The 16308-nt window shown below is 39.6% G+C and overlaps 1 protein-coding gene across 1 annotated transcript in view; it reads left to right on the forward strand.

Annotated features, from left to right (window-relative positions):
- The window catches only part of TCF4 (transcription factor 4), a 252246-nt gene that overhangs the window by 2911 nt on the left and 233027 nt on the right, over nt 1–16308 (forward strand). Inside the window, exon 3 of the mRNA XM_019470871.1 lies at nt 762–834. Coding sequence (XP_019326416.1) covers nt 762–834 — 73 coding nt within the window. The remainder of the gene's footprint in view (nt 1–761; nt 835–16308) is intronic.

The raw sequence follows: 16308 nt of genomic DNA on the forward strand, positions 1-16308 counted from the left end.
GCTGCTGCTCCAGACTTTGCTTTGGAGGAATGGCTTGGGGAAGTTTGGCCAGGAAACGTAGCCTGAGGCAGCTTTGCAGCCCCCTCTTTGCTTGTTGCACTTTTTCCATTTGTTCCTTCGCTTTTTGCAGGCTCTGACTCAGGGAAGGTGCGTATTATCCACTAGACACGTCGAAGAAGAGAGAAACCAATTAGGGTCGAAATAAATGCTAGGGAGAGAGAGAGGGAGCGAGAGAGAGGGAGAGAGAGGGGGAGAGGGAGAGAGCCTTGCTTCAAATTGCTCTCTCGTGTTAGAGACGAAATGAGAATTTAGGGCAGGTGGCACTTTGCATTATTATTATTTGGGTTCACATATGACAGGCAAATCCTAAAGCGGGATGGAAATGGACATTGCTACATTTATGGCCAAGGTTTCAACAAAATAAACTTTTTTTTCGCCTTTGTCAGCGTGAGAGTTGGAGAGGGGAGCGAGCCCCGCTTCCCAGCCTGGATAACGCTGCTGGGGACTGGGGTTGCTCAAACTCTTCGGGAAGCGAATATTGTTTGGGGAGCTAATGAGCCTAATAAAAACGTGATGATGGTGCTGAGGGGCTGGTGGGGGCTGTAAGAAATATTGACTTGTTTTCAGGTCTGTGGGGGATGATGTTTCGTGGTAGACAAACTATTAATGTAGTTCACAGCGAATGTGGAAGGAACTTTTGACTAACAGTGGACTCGGGAATCTCTTGTTTTCCAGTAGTAATGCCTCTTTGTTTTTTTTAGATGTTTTCACCTCCTGTGAGCAGTGGGAAAAATGGACCAACTTCCTTGGCAAGTGGACATTTTACTGGCTCAAGTATGTAAAATTTTTGTTTCGTATGTAGTTAAAATGTTGTTAGCTATTTATCCATAGGCATTACCTTTGTTGTGGTTGTGTTAATCTCTTCTGAGGAGCAGATTCGTTCAGATTTGAGCAGAATTATTCCTAAGCGCTGGCTATTACTATTGTTATTATTTCCACAAGACTGGGACATTTTCACAGTATTTCCATACATTTATGATTTTTTTAAAAAAACCCTAAACTTCTCCTCTGTGCAATTATTCAAGGTGAGCTGGTTTAAATCTTTTTTAAAGTCAGCATTGGAGATTTTTATTTACAATTTCAGATGCTATCTTTTGTATGTCAGAAATGATAATCAAAACATCTTGCGTGAGAATTAATTTTGTGACTAAGAATTGAAGGCTGCTTAAATTAAATAAATAAATAAGCAAGTATCCGAGTATAAACACCAATCTCTTCCGGGAAAAGAACCCTTTAGTATTAGAGATCACTGTTGGCCGATGGAATATTTTTCGGTGAATTAAAATCTTCAGGCTAGTTTCTTTTCCTGATGGAAGACAGGGCATTTTCTTTCTAAATATTTGACTCCTTTTGAAGAGTCCCTGAAATGTAACTGGAGGATTTGTTTGTTTGTATGTTTGTTTATTTGGCTGTAGTTAGTACTATATGGGCAACTTCTGCATTCTAAACAAACAGGAGTCCTGTTTGACGACAAAAGAAATATCAGAGCTCTTTGCGGTAGAACATATGTGTACAATAATTGTCTGGCAACTAAAGTTTTATATAGAGGCTTTTATATGCCTGACAAATTAGAAGTAAAACTAGCAAAGATACTTACGCATTTGAAATTTCCTTACTCTTCTATTAAGTTCGTTTAAGAGGGTTCCCTGCCTTGCGGATGTGGTGTTTTGGACAGGACACAAATACATGTCCGGGTAGAGAGTTGCAGTGTTTTAAAAGCACAGGCAATTACACATACCAACACACTGTACGTAGTATTGTTATACACAGAGTACTGTTCTAAATCAGATGGTAAATTTGGACAAGTCTTCACTGCAAACTGCCAGTGGATATCTAGATATAAACACGTCATTGCATATGGTTTCATGCCTGGTATTTGCAGTTTGTGCTCAATTAAAGGAACCTCTTCTGTGTATTCAGTATAGCCATTTTTATTAAATGCACTAGTATGTCAATTAACTTTTTATTTCCGAAGAAGGACTTCCTAATTTGAAGGTAGTCTGTAATATACATTTTTAAGATACTAATCAAATGCCGCCTACAATTATTAAGCACTCATTTTGTGAATTTTACTCTATTCAGGCTTTCAAAATAATAACATGTTTCTGTTTTATCTTCACAAATTTGGTTACTTTATGAATATAGTGGCTTGGAGAATTTTCCTGTTAGGTTTGAATAACTTTCCAAACAGAATTTGCCTTACATCTCACGAGCTAAAGATTTTAACCCTATTTTTTGTCATTTTCTGAATTACATAATTTTAATAACTGATTTAACCGAACATAATATTCACTGTATTTGTTTTCACTGGAAAGAAGGGAAGAGTGTTTGTGCCAGACAAATCAATTGGTCATGCTTATATACCAGTCAATGCAGCAACTAACACTTGGTCTAACAGCAATTGACTAGGTAGTTATATTTAATAAACGCATCGTAAACCTCATCTATGAAGTCATTTTGATCAGAAATACCACGGATAGCAAATCTGAACAGTGAGTGAAATCGAGGGGTTATATTGTTTTTTATTGTCTCTAAATCTGAAAGCTAATGCAAAGTAACTTTGACGCATCATTTTAGACACACAGATAATTTAATGAGCTGAAATAAGTTAGTAATATTAAGATATAGACCATTTAAAATAACACCTGAACTCTCCCACACTGTAACGACATGTAAATGCTTGAATACACCAGTCTCTGATGGTGGAGGATGAAGTAGCCTGCTTGATAAAGGAACGTATACTGTATGTTGGTAGATTGTTTGCACAATGGCGTGCAGCACAGGGTACGCTCTTCTAAGGGAAAATCATTCTGAATTTACGATATAAATATCTGTTGCTTGGTTATTAGACAGGGAGTTTTGTAGTGAGTGATCAGTGATTTCAAAAAAGTTGTCAGAATGTAGGTATCAGTGAATTGCCCCTCGCTGATACTCGGTGAGAGGGTGGATGTGTGGCCTGAAGATACAGTTGCGTGAAGGAGAAGCGTGGCTATTGTTTCCCTGTGCTCTTGCTGGCCAGCTAGCTGTGTGCGAGAGTCTTGCTTCTTAAGAATATTTGGTGTGCGGTGTCGTAATGAGCCAGCACTTGAGAAATTCAGATTTGATATGATAGTGCCCAGACAACTGCTTCAAGAGATGTTTTCTGCAACTATATGGAAGGATTAAGGATAGGTCCATTACTAACATATGAACACAGTTTATTATTCTAATTATGCATATTGTTAATACAGAATTTTAGCTATCCGAATGCAGCCTGTTCTTCCTCCTGGACAGATGCCCTTCTGAAGTCTGAGCTGACCTTCTCTTAATGGTCCTCTTTTAAAAATTATATTTACTGAGATGGGGAACCACAGATGTCATTCCTCTGCATTAACCCGAAACTTCTCTTATAGGGGGGAGAAAAAAAGACAAAAAAAAAAAAAAAAAAAAAAAGGACCCCAAAGAAAAGTAAACCCAAGCAGTGAAGTGAAACTAACTGTACTTTAGGAAGTGTGGTAATATTTCATGCTTAAAGTCACCTTAATAGCTTTTTACTCATCTAATATATGATGCTCTATTGTGATTTGTAATGTGTGAATGAAAATAAAGTAAAGCCACATTTCCTTTTAATCTTTAATTTCACAAACATGGCTTCTTACCATGTTAAGAAATGGTGAGGGCTGCAAGGGAGAAAGGAATGTAACCTGAGCCACAGCCGTGACATTCCCATGGAGCATTTTTCACATGAAAGGCTTTTGTCAACCTAGTAAAGGACCAGGAGTTTTTGTTTGATGTTTGCAGGTGTTCAGCAGAGAGCACTAAAACAATTCAGCCATGCTGGTTTAGAGACTCTGACCTTAACAGGGAGAATTGGTGAAGACTGAAAATTATTTTTAGAAAACTCCCCTGGAGTTACCTCAAATTTATATTGTATTTGTAAAGTGATTTAATACCTGTTACTTAAATTGAACAATACACATCCATTAGAACGAAGCAGGGTTTTTCTTTTTTCTTTTTTTTTCCTTCCTTTTTTTTTTTTCCTTTTTTAGGACAGTTGCCAAAATAAAATTAATTTTCCCAGATTTTCTAAAATTTTCTGAATAGTTTACCTTAGCTTCTGCAGTAAAAGCATTTGTCATAATCTTAGTGCGAGCCGTTGTAAAATAAGGGGAAGATGATGATCGCTGGTGCTCGATTTTTGGGAATGGATTTTGAAGCAGTTTTTCAACAATTGTGGTGCTCAAGAATTTGCTAGGTCTGTCACATTTCGCATATTTCAGTTTTCGAACTGTTAATCAAAGCCCACATCTTCCTGATTATGTTCAATTTCTGCTTCTTCTATTTTAAGTATTTAATTTTACCTAAGTTTTCAAGCATCTGTTATAGATTGCCCACTATGTATATGTTTGAATATTGTGTAGGTGTGAGTAGCAGTAGAACAACTGACTTCTTATGACTGGCCATTCCTATTGCACAAAAAAAAAAAAATCTAAAATCTTTGCTAGCACAGACATCACTGAATAAAGCAAAGTCAGTTTAAGGGATTTAAAGGCTTGCTTTTAATTTTGCCATTAGTTTGATTAGGGCTTGTCCTGCATTAGAATAACAGTGATTACAAATTAATACATCTTTAACTAGGGAATCACAAATTCAGCTTGATTTTGAAGTCCTTTTTTTACTTCTGATGTGTCTGTGAGTAAATGATAACCAAATATAGTTATTTAAGTACAGTTCATTTTTGCAGTGTGGCCTTCTGGGAAAGGTGCATAATTTTGCTATTATTGGTGGATCATCAGAAAAACTGGAGTTAAATACAATCTCTATCTTGAAAACGTTTTGACAGCCGCTCAGGTTAGGTACACCCTGGGATGCGTGCACAGGTCCCATTAGCGGCAATAGGAATAATGCGTGTGTGTGCTAGGGAAGAATACACCCTTTACTAGGGAGGATTTTGAAAGAGTGCAATTTATTTTGGAGGTTATAATGCAGAATTGCCATTCAAAAGAAAAAAATTAATACATGAGAAATTTTAAGCAGATGGATCAGAAAAGTACTTTTAATAATGAAGAAGTGTAGTAGGTACATGGCTATTGCAATTCCATAGGTGACTCTGAAGGGTAGTCCACATTTGTAGTGGTATATGTCAGAAAACACAGAAAATTACGATTGAATTTGGGTGTTGGCTTTGCTTGCGTGTTGCACCACGTTCCTCCGATTGCCAGGCGCCATTCCAGGTCTCCAGCGTGCTGGTGCGCAGGGCACGGCACCTCCGAGCCCCAGACCCTCCGGCCCCTCGCCCGGCCCGGCTCTGCTGCTGCTGGCCCGTGGCAGTGCTTTGTAATACTCCTCTCTTGTTTTGCCTGTTGAAAAATACTTGAGGCTTTAGCTACGTAGATACACAAAGACAACTGCTTCCATATTTTTCATCCCTAATGTTTCGTAATTATGATTAAGAAGAAGAAGAATGCTAGTTACCTCCCATCCTTCCAGCTATGTTTACTTGTGAAGCGTTCAATCCTCCTCCCCTCCGAGTCCTATTAAAAAGAGTACTGTGGGGGCAGAAAAAGACCCACGCTACGGTATTTGAATTGGCCTGAGACACCGTACTGCATACTTGGAGGAGCTAAATATATAGTTACAAAGATGAGAGGTTACTTCTGAATTTGTATCTTGCTTGCAGTGGCAAACTGAGTGTATCCTGCAGAGGACGTTCCAGAGACACAGCCACCTACAGTCACTCACATAGATTTAAATCTGGAAGCTAAGGTCCTATCTTGGTAATTAAAAAAAAAAAAAAAAGAAAAAAAAAAAAGACACGAATCCCCTTGTTTTTTGATGTTGGAAGAAAACTAGCCTTATTAAATGGAAGAGGGTCTAAACAAATACTTGGCAAAGAGGTTGCATTGGATCTGATCTAAGCGAATTGTATCTGAAACGGTTCAGTCATGCCTGTTGGATACTGTAGCTTTTTTTTAAAATACTTTTTGTCATAATCATTGCCTGTCTACCTTGTCAAGACTCCTGGATATATTTAATAATTCAAAAACATACACATTAGCTGTCTGAGAGACTGAAATGCTTGGGGGCCAGATCCAGCCAAATGTCACTTGGAGGAGATGTTTGTGCCTGCCATTGCCAGATTTAGCAGTAACAGAAATAATGTTTTAGATGATTCGGTGGATATGAGGTATCTGTGAACAAAGTGTATCTATAACCAGTGAACTTAGGTCTGACTTGGAATTAAGTAGGAGTACAAAGCTTGTCTAACGTGTTCAGTAAGGGATGCAGGAAAAAAAGGCATTTGGGAGCGTGTGAGGTACAATTTGGCTTCTTCCCATTAGATTTGTACTTGTGCCACTCCCAAATTCATATTGATTTTTGTCATAGGCAAATGCAGCTTCCATTGACTGAATTCCCAAGAAACATTAAATAGGCACAAATAATTGTCAGTCTGTGCATCTCATGAACACCAGGTCACACAGATTTTAATCTTTCACCACTTACACTTATTTTTTGGCTACTGCAGAAAGGATATGTGATTTAATTTATTCCCCCCCCAGTCATTTCAACCATTACTGAATTTTGAAATTGCTTTGATATTTTACTTACCTAGTAAGTAAAAGGATTTAAGCACACACTTTGGGATCCCAGGAACGTTGCGAATGAACTGCTTGACATTTTTTGACAAGATCAGCAAATATCTTTACCATACTATTGTAATGAGGAAATCACTTAAATAACAGATGAACAACTAAGTCACATAAACATATATAACAGAACTATGTAATGAAAGTTTATGCTGTTAATTGCTTGAATCTCTCTTAAATGCACAGAATCATGGAGCACTAAAAGCTGTCATATAAACAGTTTTGTTTTGAGTTTAAAATTATTCCTTTTTTTTTTCATCTGCTATGATAAACAAAGTCATTTTGTAAGCTTTACAGATCAAACATTTACTTCTAATGGTAAACTACATTTTGTATCTGGAAATTTGTGTCTTTGCAAGGCCCAGAAAAAGAGTAGAGCCCTGGTGGCCCCAGGCCTGTGGTTTTCCGTGTTTGATATCACGATGTTATTTAGATCAGTTCCCATAAGCCAAGATAACAGATCTGCAATTGTTTAATAAGGAACAGGGTATGTGTTTGTAATGGTTTAAAGATCTTTTACCAAAATTTTCCCAGATAAATGATACCAGGGTGGTGGACATAATCAAAGTAGAACTAAAAAGGGATAGAAATTACATTTCAAGAAGTGGAAATTACTTTCTTATGTCCTGAATCGGAGGCAGCCTATTGTTTTGAAGCTTATGAAATGCAGCCTTACGAAAGTCAGGTGCCTACATCTCCTAGGGCTCCTCATAGCTGGCAGAGGAGAGATTGCCCCAAGGCACTTCAGATCAGCGCTGTGAATCATTTTCTGGTGATGCCTATTCTCTACCAAAGGACCTAGCGATTTGCCGAGACATAGCTTGCTGCGTTCTGGCTGTCGAAGGCTAGGTGAGACGGATCCTCCCAGCCAGATCACACTGTCATTGCTCAGACAAATTTCTAGTTCAAGCAAGCTCACTGTGCGGTCATCAGAGAGGAGCCGGCATAGCCTGGGAATGTTTTACGTGTCCTGCTGAAGATGTAGGCATATAAAATTAATATACACGTAATAGTATGTACCATCTGCCAGTGTCTGTAGATAGTCCATAGAGTTCCACTTGCACCTCGGAAGACAGGAGGAATAACAACAGTTAAAACGAGTCCCTTGAATAATTCAATTTGGTGTTATTTATTCTGTACTATTAACCGCTAAGTAAAAGTCACTACCAAATTTCCTCATCTGCCTTTATGCAGCTGATGCTGCCCATCAGTCTGAGGCAATGAGATGTTGAGAGGCCTCCACTTTTTTTGTTATCTGGGAGGTATCGTGTGCCTCATGGGATCTAGCCCAAATGCCAAAATCTGCCTCTTACCATTTGTGCCGTTCAAAGGTTTTCAAACCTGTGACTTTGGGGTTTGCGCCTGGGCATAAATCCGTGGCCTTGTAACACTAGCCTGCTAAATTTTCTTCTTTAACCTGTTTGCAATGAAAGCTTTCTGCCTAGTGCTTCTTGGCAAAGCAGAGGGGTGGCAATGACCAAATTCTGAGATAATTTTTCTAATGTTTTCAAAGGCTGTTGTGTAATTTCTTTTCTTAGCAAACTTACAGAAATAGGAAAAGCGTTGAGAAAGGTTGGCATATTTACTCTGTCTGCCAAGGTAAACACTAGTGCAGTTGATCTGCATATCAAACAACCAGGTGTATTTAAAAATGGGTTTATCTTCGTGGATTTCAGGGTGGTGAGAAAGTATTTCATGTGATGGTGCAGTAACAGCATTGTTCGTGTGAGAGCTATTGTGACAGTCACCGTTTAACGATGTCTTTCAAGACTACTATAGGTAGTAATGACAATACGTAGCTGCAATCTATTGTTGTCCGTGCTGGGTATTGATCTATTTTGGAAACAATGCTTCACACGCGCTGCTCTATTTGCAGAGTACTCTTGTGGAATTTGTCTAATCCCCTAAGACTTGATTTGTTGAATATAATGATTTTCTTTTCACCTGTGAAAAGGCTTCCGAGGTTAAGACGATGTATCTGGCACTTGGTGGTGCCTTCTGCTCTGCTGTCTCAGTGGGGTACCGGGGAGAGATGCCGGGCGCTGCACTTGCGTGTTCGGTAGCCTCTTGGTCCTCTCCTCACCGAAAGCCCGCTCACGTTTTCAGCTGGCTTCAGTGGGCCTGGCATCCGGGCTTCATTTCCTTCATTCAGGGTTTTACTCGACATCTGCGTCAGCGCATAAGTCACTACCGCAGAAAGGGACACCGACGGCCCTGGCACGGGCGCCCGTGTTGTGCCGAGGCAGGGGCAGAGGAGCCGAGGCTCTCACCCTCCCCGGCTGCTGGGAGAGGTGAAGTCGCTTTTGCTTCGGGCTCTGTGAGCAATGGCAGGCTGTCATCCGCTGCCTGCGAGCCGGCACGCTGCCGGCAGCCTTCCCAGCAGCTCCGTCCCTTCCTGCCCTTTAACACGCTTCCCATTGCCAGTGCCGCCCTTGGCGCCCTGCTCTGTCGTGTGTGTGTGTGTGTACGGTGAGCCGTAGAAGGTGATCTTCTCAGGCCTGATGGAGAAGGGGTTCTTCCCTGGACGGTGCTTCATTCGTAAGAGTGCAGAACCAGGGAGGCTTCAAACAGGAGATTTTACCTTTGGGTTCTTACCGTTAACAGCAGATCCTTTCAGGCCCATGGGCTATTTCTGTGGGCTCCAGCAAAGTTTATTTAAAAAAAACAAAACAAAAAACCTATTGCATATTACATTCACTATGCGGCAATCAGTACCTCCACCAGGATAATTTTAGGGGCCCAAAAATGGAAAAAAATTGAAATCACTGAATTAATTCTTAGGCATGTGTGTAATCCCTAAGAAAATAGGGATTCAGTTCTTTCTGTTCTGTAGTATATAAAAATTAGACTCTCTCCTGCTGCTGTTTTTCTTGAATAAAAGCCTGTCTTGTTCCTGAAGATTTGGGATTGTCAGGTTAACATGGCACAATGCACTTTTTCCTCTGACTGTACATTTAAATACGATGAACCTATTTGATAAATAACTGGTACAAAGGTTTTGTTATATTAAAAACAGCTAAGTATGACTCCTGATCGAATATCAAGACTGTAATTGAATCTCAGGGGTTCTGGTACTGTTCATAAAGCATTTTGAGTTGTTTTGTGCTTCGTGACGTCAGCCAAAAGCTTGATTGAATTATGTTCTTGTATTGTGGGAGCACCTGCCAGTGCCACTAGACTTAAGGGTCTGTCAGCATTTCCAATACAAACCTTTCTGGTAAGTTTGTGACTTGGCTCTGAGCGTTTGAACTGGGCTGAAGGCTGGCATATAAACTTTCAGCCTGGAAGGAAGTTGCTCTGCAAATACAACAAACCCAAATAAATACCCCAAACTCTAATACGATGTGCAGTGCTCCTCCCTGTGACTCTTGCCTATCTCTTCATGAAGATCTGATGCTGTTCCTTGAGCGCAGTTCCTATTTGAAATGACTGCGAGATCTGGCAGAGGAGAGGCTGAAATATCGGTGTCTAATGAAAATACACAAAAGAGTGTTTCTTCAGTATTTTAGAAACAAAGACATGCAGGGATGAGGCTGTGACATAGTCTCTTTCTGCAATTCCAGTACCACAATGCTGTTTGGGTGAACTTTCATGCGATAACACGATTTGGGACTACCTGTGAGCATGGTCCATCTCTGCTGGCAGTTCTGCAGGGTAGAGCATAGGTTTCCTCATTTTTGAGGGGATTCTCATTAAAGGGAGAAGTGACAGCAGTGAAGCTTGCGTGTACAGTTATAATACAGAAATAACTACTAAATTAAATTATTTTTAGCTCCTTATAGGTCTGCATACTTAATTATGGGGACTACACATAGCAGCTGATCCTGAAATGCAGGGTAAACATTTAGTGCCGTGCTGCTCGAGGTGCGCTGCGTTGGAAATAAATGCTCCTTATCCTTAGATGACTGCTGTCCATTAGGCCTTGTAACTGTTTAAACGCTGCAGATATTTTGAGAGAAGGGCAGGGATGAGACTACTGCATTTGTGATAAGGCAGATTCACCATCAGACCTCCTGAAAGCAAAGAAAGTGGCCTAATAGCTTGATTAAGTTTTGCAGCCATGAGACCATCGTAGCGAGTCCTGGGTTCGCCCCGAAGCTCACCCTGCCGTGTGCGCGGGAGGATCCCGGCTCTTTGCCCCTCCTGCTTCTCCAGGATTAACTGTTTTGCTTGGGCTGTGCACAGGGGAGATGATTTCGACTCTCAAGACTTAACAGTACTGCAAAACCTCATTCACACAGCATTTCATATGGCATAAATCACATCTACTTGAAATTTAGACAAGCGTTCTGACATAGCCTTTCTGAAGTCTGCTCCTTTGCAGTGAATGCTGTGTAGTCAACCCGAGGTTGTAAATGTCCTCTCCACGAGAAATAGTACCAAGTTCTGTGGTATGACTTCATCTGACTTTGAAATGTTATTTTATTTTTCAGACCTAGGATACTTTTTCAGTAGTATCTGAATGTTTGTGGCAGAGGGTTGAAGGAGAAATGGAAGCAAAGGTTTGGAAAATACTTTTTCCTGATCTTATAAATATAAATAAATTACATGTTCTGCAATTCCTGATGTGACTGCAACCTGTCAGGCACGCTTTCATTTTGCTCCTGTACCACTGATGCAGCTTTGCTAGTCAGACCTTACAGATTGATCCTCCTGTGCTGTGACTGACTAACATCAGCTACTAGTTGCTGTCTGTTGCCAGAGCAGTTGGTTTTGGTTTGCCTTAAACTCGTATTGTTCAGGACCACTTGTGTTCTTTGTGCTAATCTGGGCTCTCCTAAACCAACTTTAGTTAACAGTATTTTGTCCGTTACAGTCCTTTGGGAAAAAATTACGTGTTAAGTCCTGATTAGAGACTAGATAATGCTTTATTCTGCAGGATCAGAGCTGTTAGCAAATACATTGCTTAACTTTTGTTTTCTGTGTCTAATCACTTTGTTGATTTTATACTCTTTGGAAAGATTTACTTACTTAGGAAATACTGTGTCTTGTTGTATAAACAGAGGAAAATTCATGTTCCTAAAATTAGATATTTTGTAAACACCACAAATTAGAACATTTAATTTATGAACTAGCTTATTAACTAATGGACATTGTCTTTTTCCCTCTCCTAATTGTCTCATTTTTTTTTTTTTTAATCTCTGTCTTTTAAAACTGAAGCGGTTAATTGGCACTAGTGGCAACATAGTGGTGAGAGTGCTTCAGGTTCATGCTCATGTCAAGATTTGATTAAGCGGTTTGGTCAGTGTGAAATATTGATGCTTCTTCACATCTCCCTGCCTGTGACTGAAGTGTACAACAGATACTGAAAATATGTTGATATCCAATTAGGAAGTTAACATGGCAAAATTACCAATTATCGGAAAGTAAACACACAGCTCAGGACAGCTTTCGTCAGCACACAGGCGCTCCGTCATGTGCGTTGTTGGGGAGCTGCCCCCTTTCCAGGGGAGTGCTGGTTCCCTGGCTGTGGCATAAATCCTTAACAGTAAAAATTATTGGCAGTAAATTGTCATTTTCTTTTTAACCTCAAGCCCAGTTTAGCTGAAGCACAAGAACATTGTCGAATTGGGAAAAAAAAAAATGTGTAATGACCCACGTTTTACTTCTTTTTGAGCCTCTGTTGAGAATCCAGTTGAATCCAGGTTATTTCAGTAGTATTGGATCATCAGCATGGTCACTTCTTACCTTTACATGGGTCCCAGCTTCTCCGGATGTTTGTCATCTCATTTTCTCTATTTCTTCCCCCTTATTGGGTTGTTTTTATTCTTTCCTCGGACTTGTGAATGCAAGCTCTGTAGGACAGGAAAGACACTGCAGTTCATTAAACCTTCATTATCTGAACACTGTGGGGCAAGATTTTGTCTTTTTGCAGTGCAAATCCAGGGTAGAGAGCTCTGCCATTGCACTGTGAGTGTGATGTGGGGCAGTGGCGAAACACCTTCCAAAAATAAGGATTCTCCCGCATCCAGAAAAAACCACCACTGGACCGCATGGCCATCTGGATCTGACTAGTACAGTAACTCAGGCCCTTGATTCAACATTGTCCACTTTAATTCCAATGTTTTCTTGCTTAGGGTGCAGAAGAGGTTATCTATTTAAAATTCAGAAGTGAAGGAATAGGAATGGAGGAAGGAACTGAAAACACTGTGAGCCAAAACTTAACCAGAAAACAGATAAGGTGATCATTATTTGCATTTTTGTGCTTCTGGAGTCCCACTGCCTGTAAATGCCCAAGTGTTTTATGTGGCCATCGAACCCATAGTATCTGACTACAAGGAGATGATGAGATTTTATTATACTAAAAGTATGATATTTTAAACTTTAAAAAATGTATATCTAACTGGTTTTTAACATATCCTTAAGTGTAAAAAAAAAAAAAACCCCAAACCCTCTAGCTCTGCCACTGGGCAAAATTGTGATGTGTTTGTAAACAGGGCAATGGCTAGTGCCACACTTAATGGAGAGTTGTTACTTTCTTAATCCAAAATAGAAAGAGCTTAAATAGAAAGTGCAGGATTATAAAAGAAGCAGCTTTATTCTTTTTAATATAAAGTTGTTTCCTCTTATTCAGCCCAGTCCTATCCCCACTGCTGGAAAAAATAAACTTCTGGTGGCCTCTGGAAGGGTGGGATGAAACCCGTGCACTGACCAGCCCTTTGCAGTGCACTTGTAAGGGGTCACAAGCACTGTGCACCCTCTGGAGTTGCTTTGCCATTTTGTTAATATTTGTACAGTCATATTTTTCTGCTTAAGCCTTTTCCCTGTCCATTGCTGTCTAAAAGACCTAGTTCAACAGGAAATTAAGAGCAAAAATGAAAATGGATAATCTGTAGAACACTTTCAAATTTGTCTGTTGTATTTATCAGAAGTCAATTTGAAAAATAACAATGCTGAATAAAAATAGAAGTGAATTTAAAAAATAACAGGCATAACACTAAAAAAATATATTTGAGAAATAGCACTCTTCCTGGTCTCTCATTTGCGCTGATAGGAGAATTCCCGAATGTGAGCGAGGGGAGTGTTGTGGGAGGGAAGGATGGGGCTGCTCGCTTGCTCGTGTGTTCACAGATGGCACCCATCTTGCCTACTGTGACTTTCGTCAAAGACTGGCATCTTAATCGAATGTAATCATCTAGGTGCCTCCGATGTCGGTGGAGAGAGATAGGTGTCTGTAAAGAGATAGGGAGGCTTATCCCTTTTTAAGATAAGGGTTTAAGATGGCTCTTTCAAGGTGCCCGTCTCTTCATACTGATTGTAAAGACAGCTTGGTCACTAGATGCCTGCTTATTAGATGGCTAAAGTTAAATGAGATAAATCCCATCTTAAAGGTCCCCTGGGTCTACTTCAATCCTTTTTTTTATTTTTTTTTTAATTTTTATTTTTTTAGAAGACAAAATCCTTCGTTCTTATCTTTGAAGAATCAAGAGCCCATATCGTATAGACTGGAAAACTGTTCTCTCACTGCAGTGTTTTATGTTATTATTTTATGTATTTATTACATTTATTAAAGACTGCCACTGTGTTTGGTGTTGTGCTTTTTAGAGGGTTAATTGGTTCCAGTTGCAGAGTTAATTGATTTCAGTTGGCTCCCAAGGAGGAGATGTGAAATGGAGTCTCTTCTGAGGGTGACACTTCCCAGGAGCGGGAAACACCTCCTCTTCCCTTCCTGCGAGGTACAATTCTCCTTTGTACCTTAAGAGAGGAAATTTTCTCTGCGTTGCCATTTCATCTCAGTCTTAACAGCGCGTCCTATAAAATGCCTCCTTCCAAGTGGCAGGGTGTCTGTGCAGTCATGAATGCACGTCTCCATTATTAGCATCTTTTGATTTTATTCCAACTTGGTGACTAATAGCAACAGATTCCAAATAGTTATTCTGAGACTTTTGACTCAGTCCAAATTTTGCCTTAAAATGCGTTTGCTTCCATACAAGAGCTGTTTTGCTCTCCTGCATTCATTGTAGCATTTTCAAATTATTTTCAACTTGAAAAGGGTTTTGATCTTTGCTAATTTAATCGGAGTTTCCTGAGAGGACTTCAAGGAAGAACATCTCATTTACTGATCGGTGAAACTGGAAAAGTTCCTTATAGAGAATCATCAAAAATTCTGGCTGCTTACTGTCTAATACTGGATTTATGAACTGTGCTCAAACAGTTTTTCTGGTGGGTATTCACACTTCTTGTGTCTGGCTCACTCAGAAATACTGCAAATATCGCACTTCTCTTTTTCATTAGAGGCAGCTAATTAATAAATATGAGAAAGTTAACTGATGGGAAAATGTTATCTGGGCACTGTGACTTGGTAACCTTGACTTTCTTTTGAGTAATAAAAAATAATAGATAACGTGCGGAAGGAAGTGGTGGTGGGTTTATATAATCTATTGGATCCACAACTGGAATAAATCAGCATAACTACAAACACCCACCGAGTTGTGCCATTTTATGCTGTCTGAGGATCTTGTGTTCTGCTAGGAAACTAATAGGATAAAGTCTAAAATATCTTTATTTTAGCGAGGGCAGCGAGGAGAATCGTTGCTTTCTGGGAAGAAGACATGCTACACCTCCATAGGTACTTGTGAAGGTACCGCCTTGTACCCTTCCTTTTTATCTTTCATTGTAAAATTAAAGTACACATTTCCTGGTTGCTTATTTCGCTGAAGCCTCCTTCAAGCACACATTCAATAATTTGTCTTATTCATCTCCTCATCATGCTCATGGTTATGTTACATTCACCTACAGTAAGGATTCAGTGATAGAGGAAGAATGAATATGGATGAATCGATGAATACAAGTGCTGTAAGTGATTTTTAGAGCTTCTCATATTCAGTTTGACAGTCTCAGATGGAAGACTGTCAAGATCAGTCCCATGTTTTGAATCTTCAAGTGCACTTTATGTGCTTTTCCCCTTGAGGTGGAACCCAGTCTTTTGGATATTGAAAGCAACGGGAATTTTTCTGCCGACTTCCCTATGAGAAGGATTGGGCTCTTTGTCTGCCTATATTCTGCAGATTTATACATTTCATTGCCCTACATACTCATGCTAATGAAGGAGATAGGTACAGGCATGGAAAGGCATGATATGAATAGGTGGGCTTGGAAAAGGGGGGTTCCATTTATTTATTTATTCTTTTAGGCTTGCCCAGAAGAATAATTTTCTCTCATACTCTGCTTGAGATTTTGCTGGGAGAAGATGTTTGCAGGGATTGGAACAGCCTATTGAAAAGTTGTTTCCTTTCAGTGTTTTGAAGTGATTTAAAAATGATTTTTCTTGACCAGCTTCACATTAATTTGTAACGAAAACTTCCCTTTAAAAAATTTGCTTAAATCCTTATAACTAGTGTACACTTTGTATTTCCTTGTCCTACTGTTTGGGTTATAAACATGTTTAAAAAAATATATTCACACACACAACATTATCATGATTCGGCTTAAGCATCTGTGGTTATAAGTGCACTTCATTTCACCTAATTAAGTTATTTAGTCATTTACACATTAGCAATGTACTACATATTCCACTTTTACAGGAACTTATTTTAATTATACCCACAGTTCTGTTCTGCTCCATTATAGCCATAGATCAAGCTGAATAATAACCATTCTAAAAGCCATATGCTAAAAGAGA

Source organism: Aptenodytes forsteri, unplaced genomic scaffold (assembly GCF_000699145.1).
Source record: "Aptenodytes forsteri isolate BGI_AS27 unplaced genomic scaffold, ASM69914v1 Scaffold112, whole genome shotgun sequence".
Classification (NCBI taxonomy): domain Eukaryota; kingdom Metazoa; phylum Chordata; class Aves; order Sphenisciformes; family Spheniscidae; genus Aptenodytes; species Aptenodytes forsteri.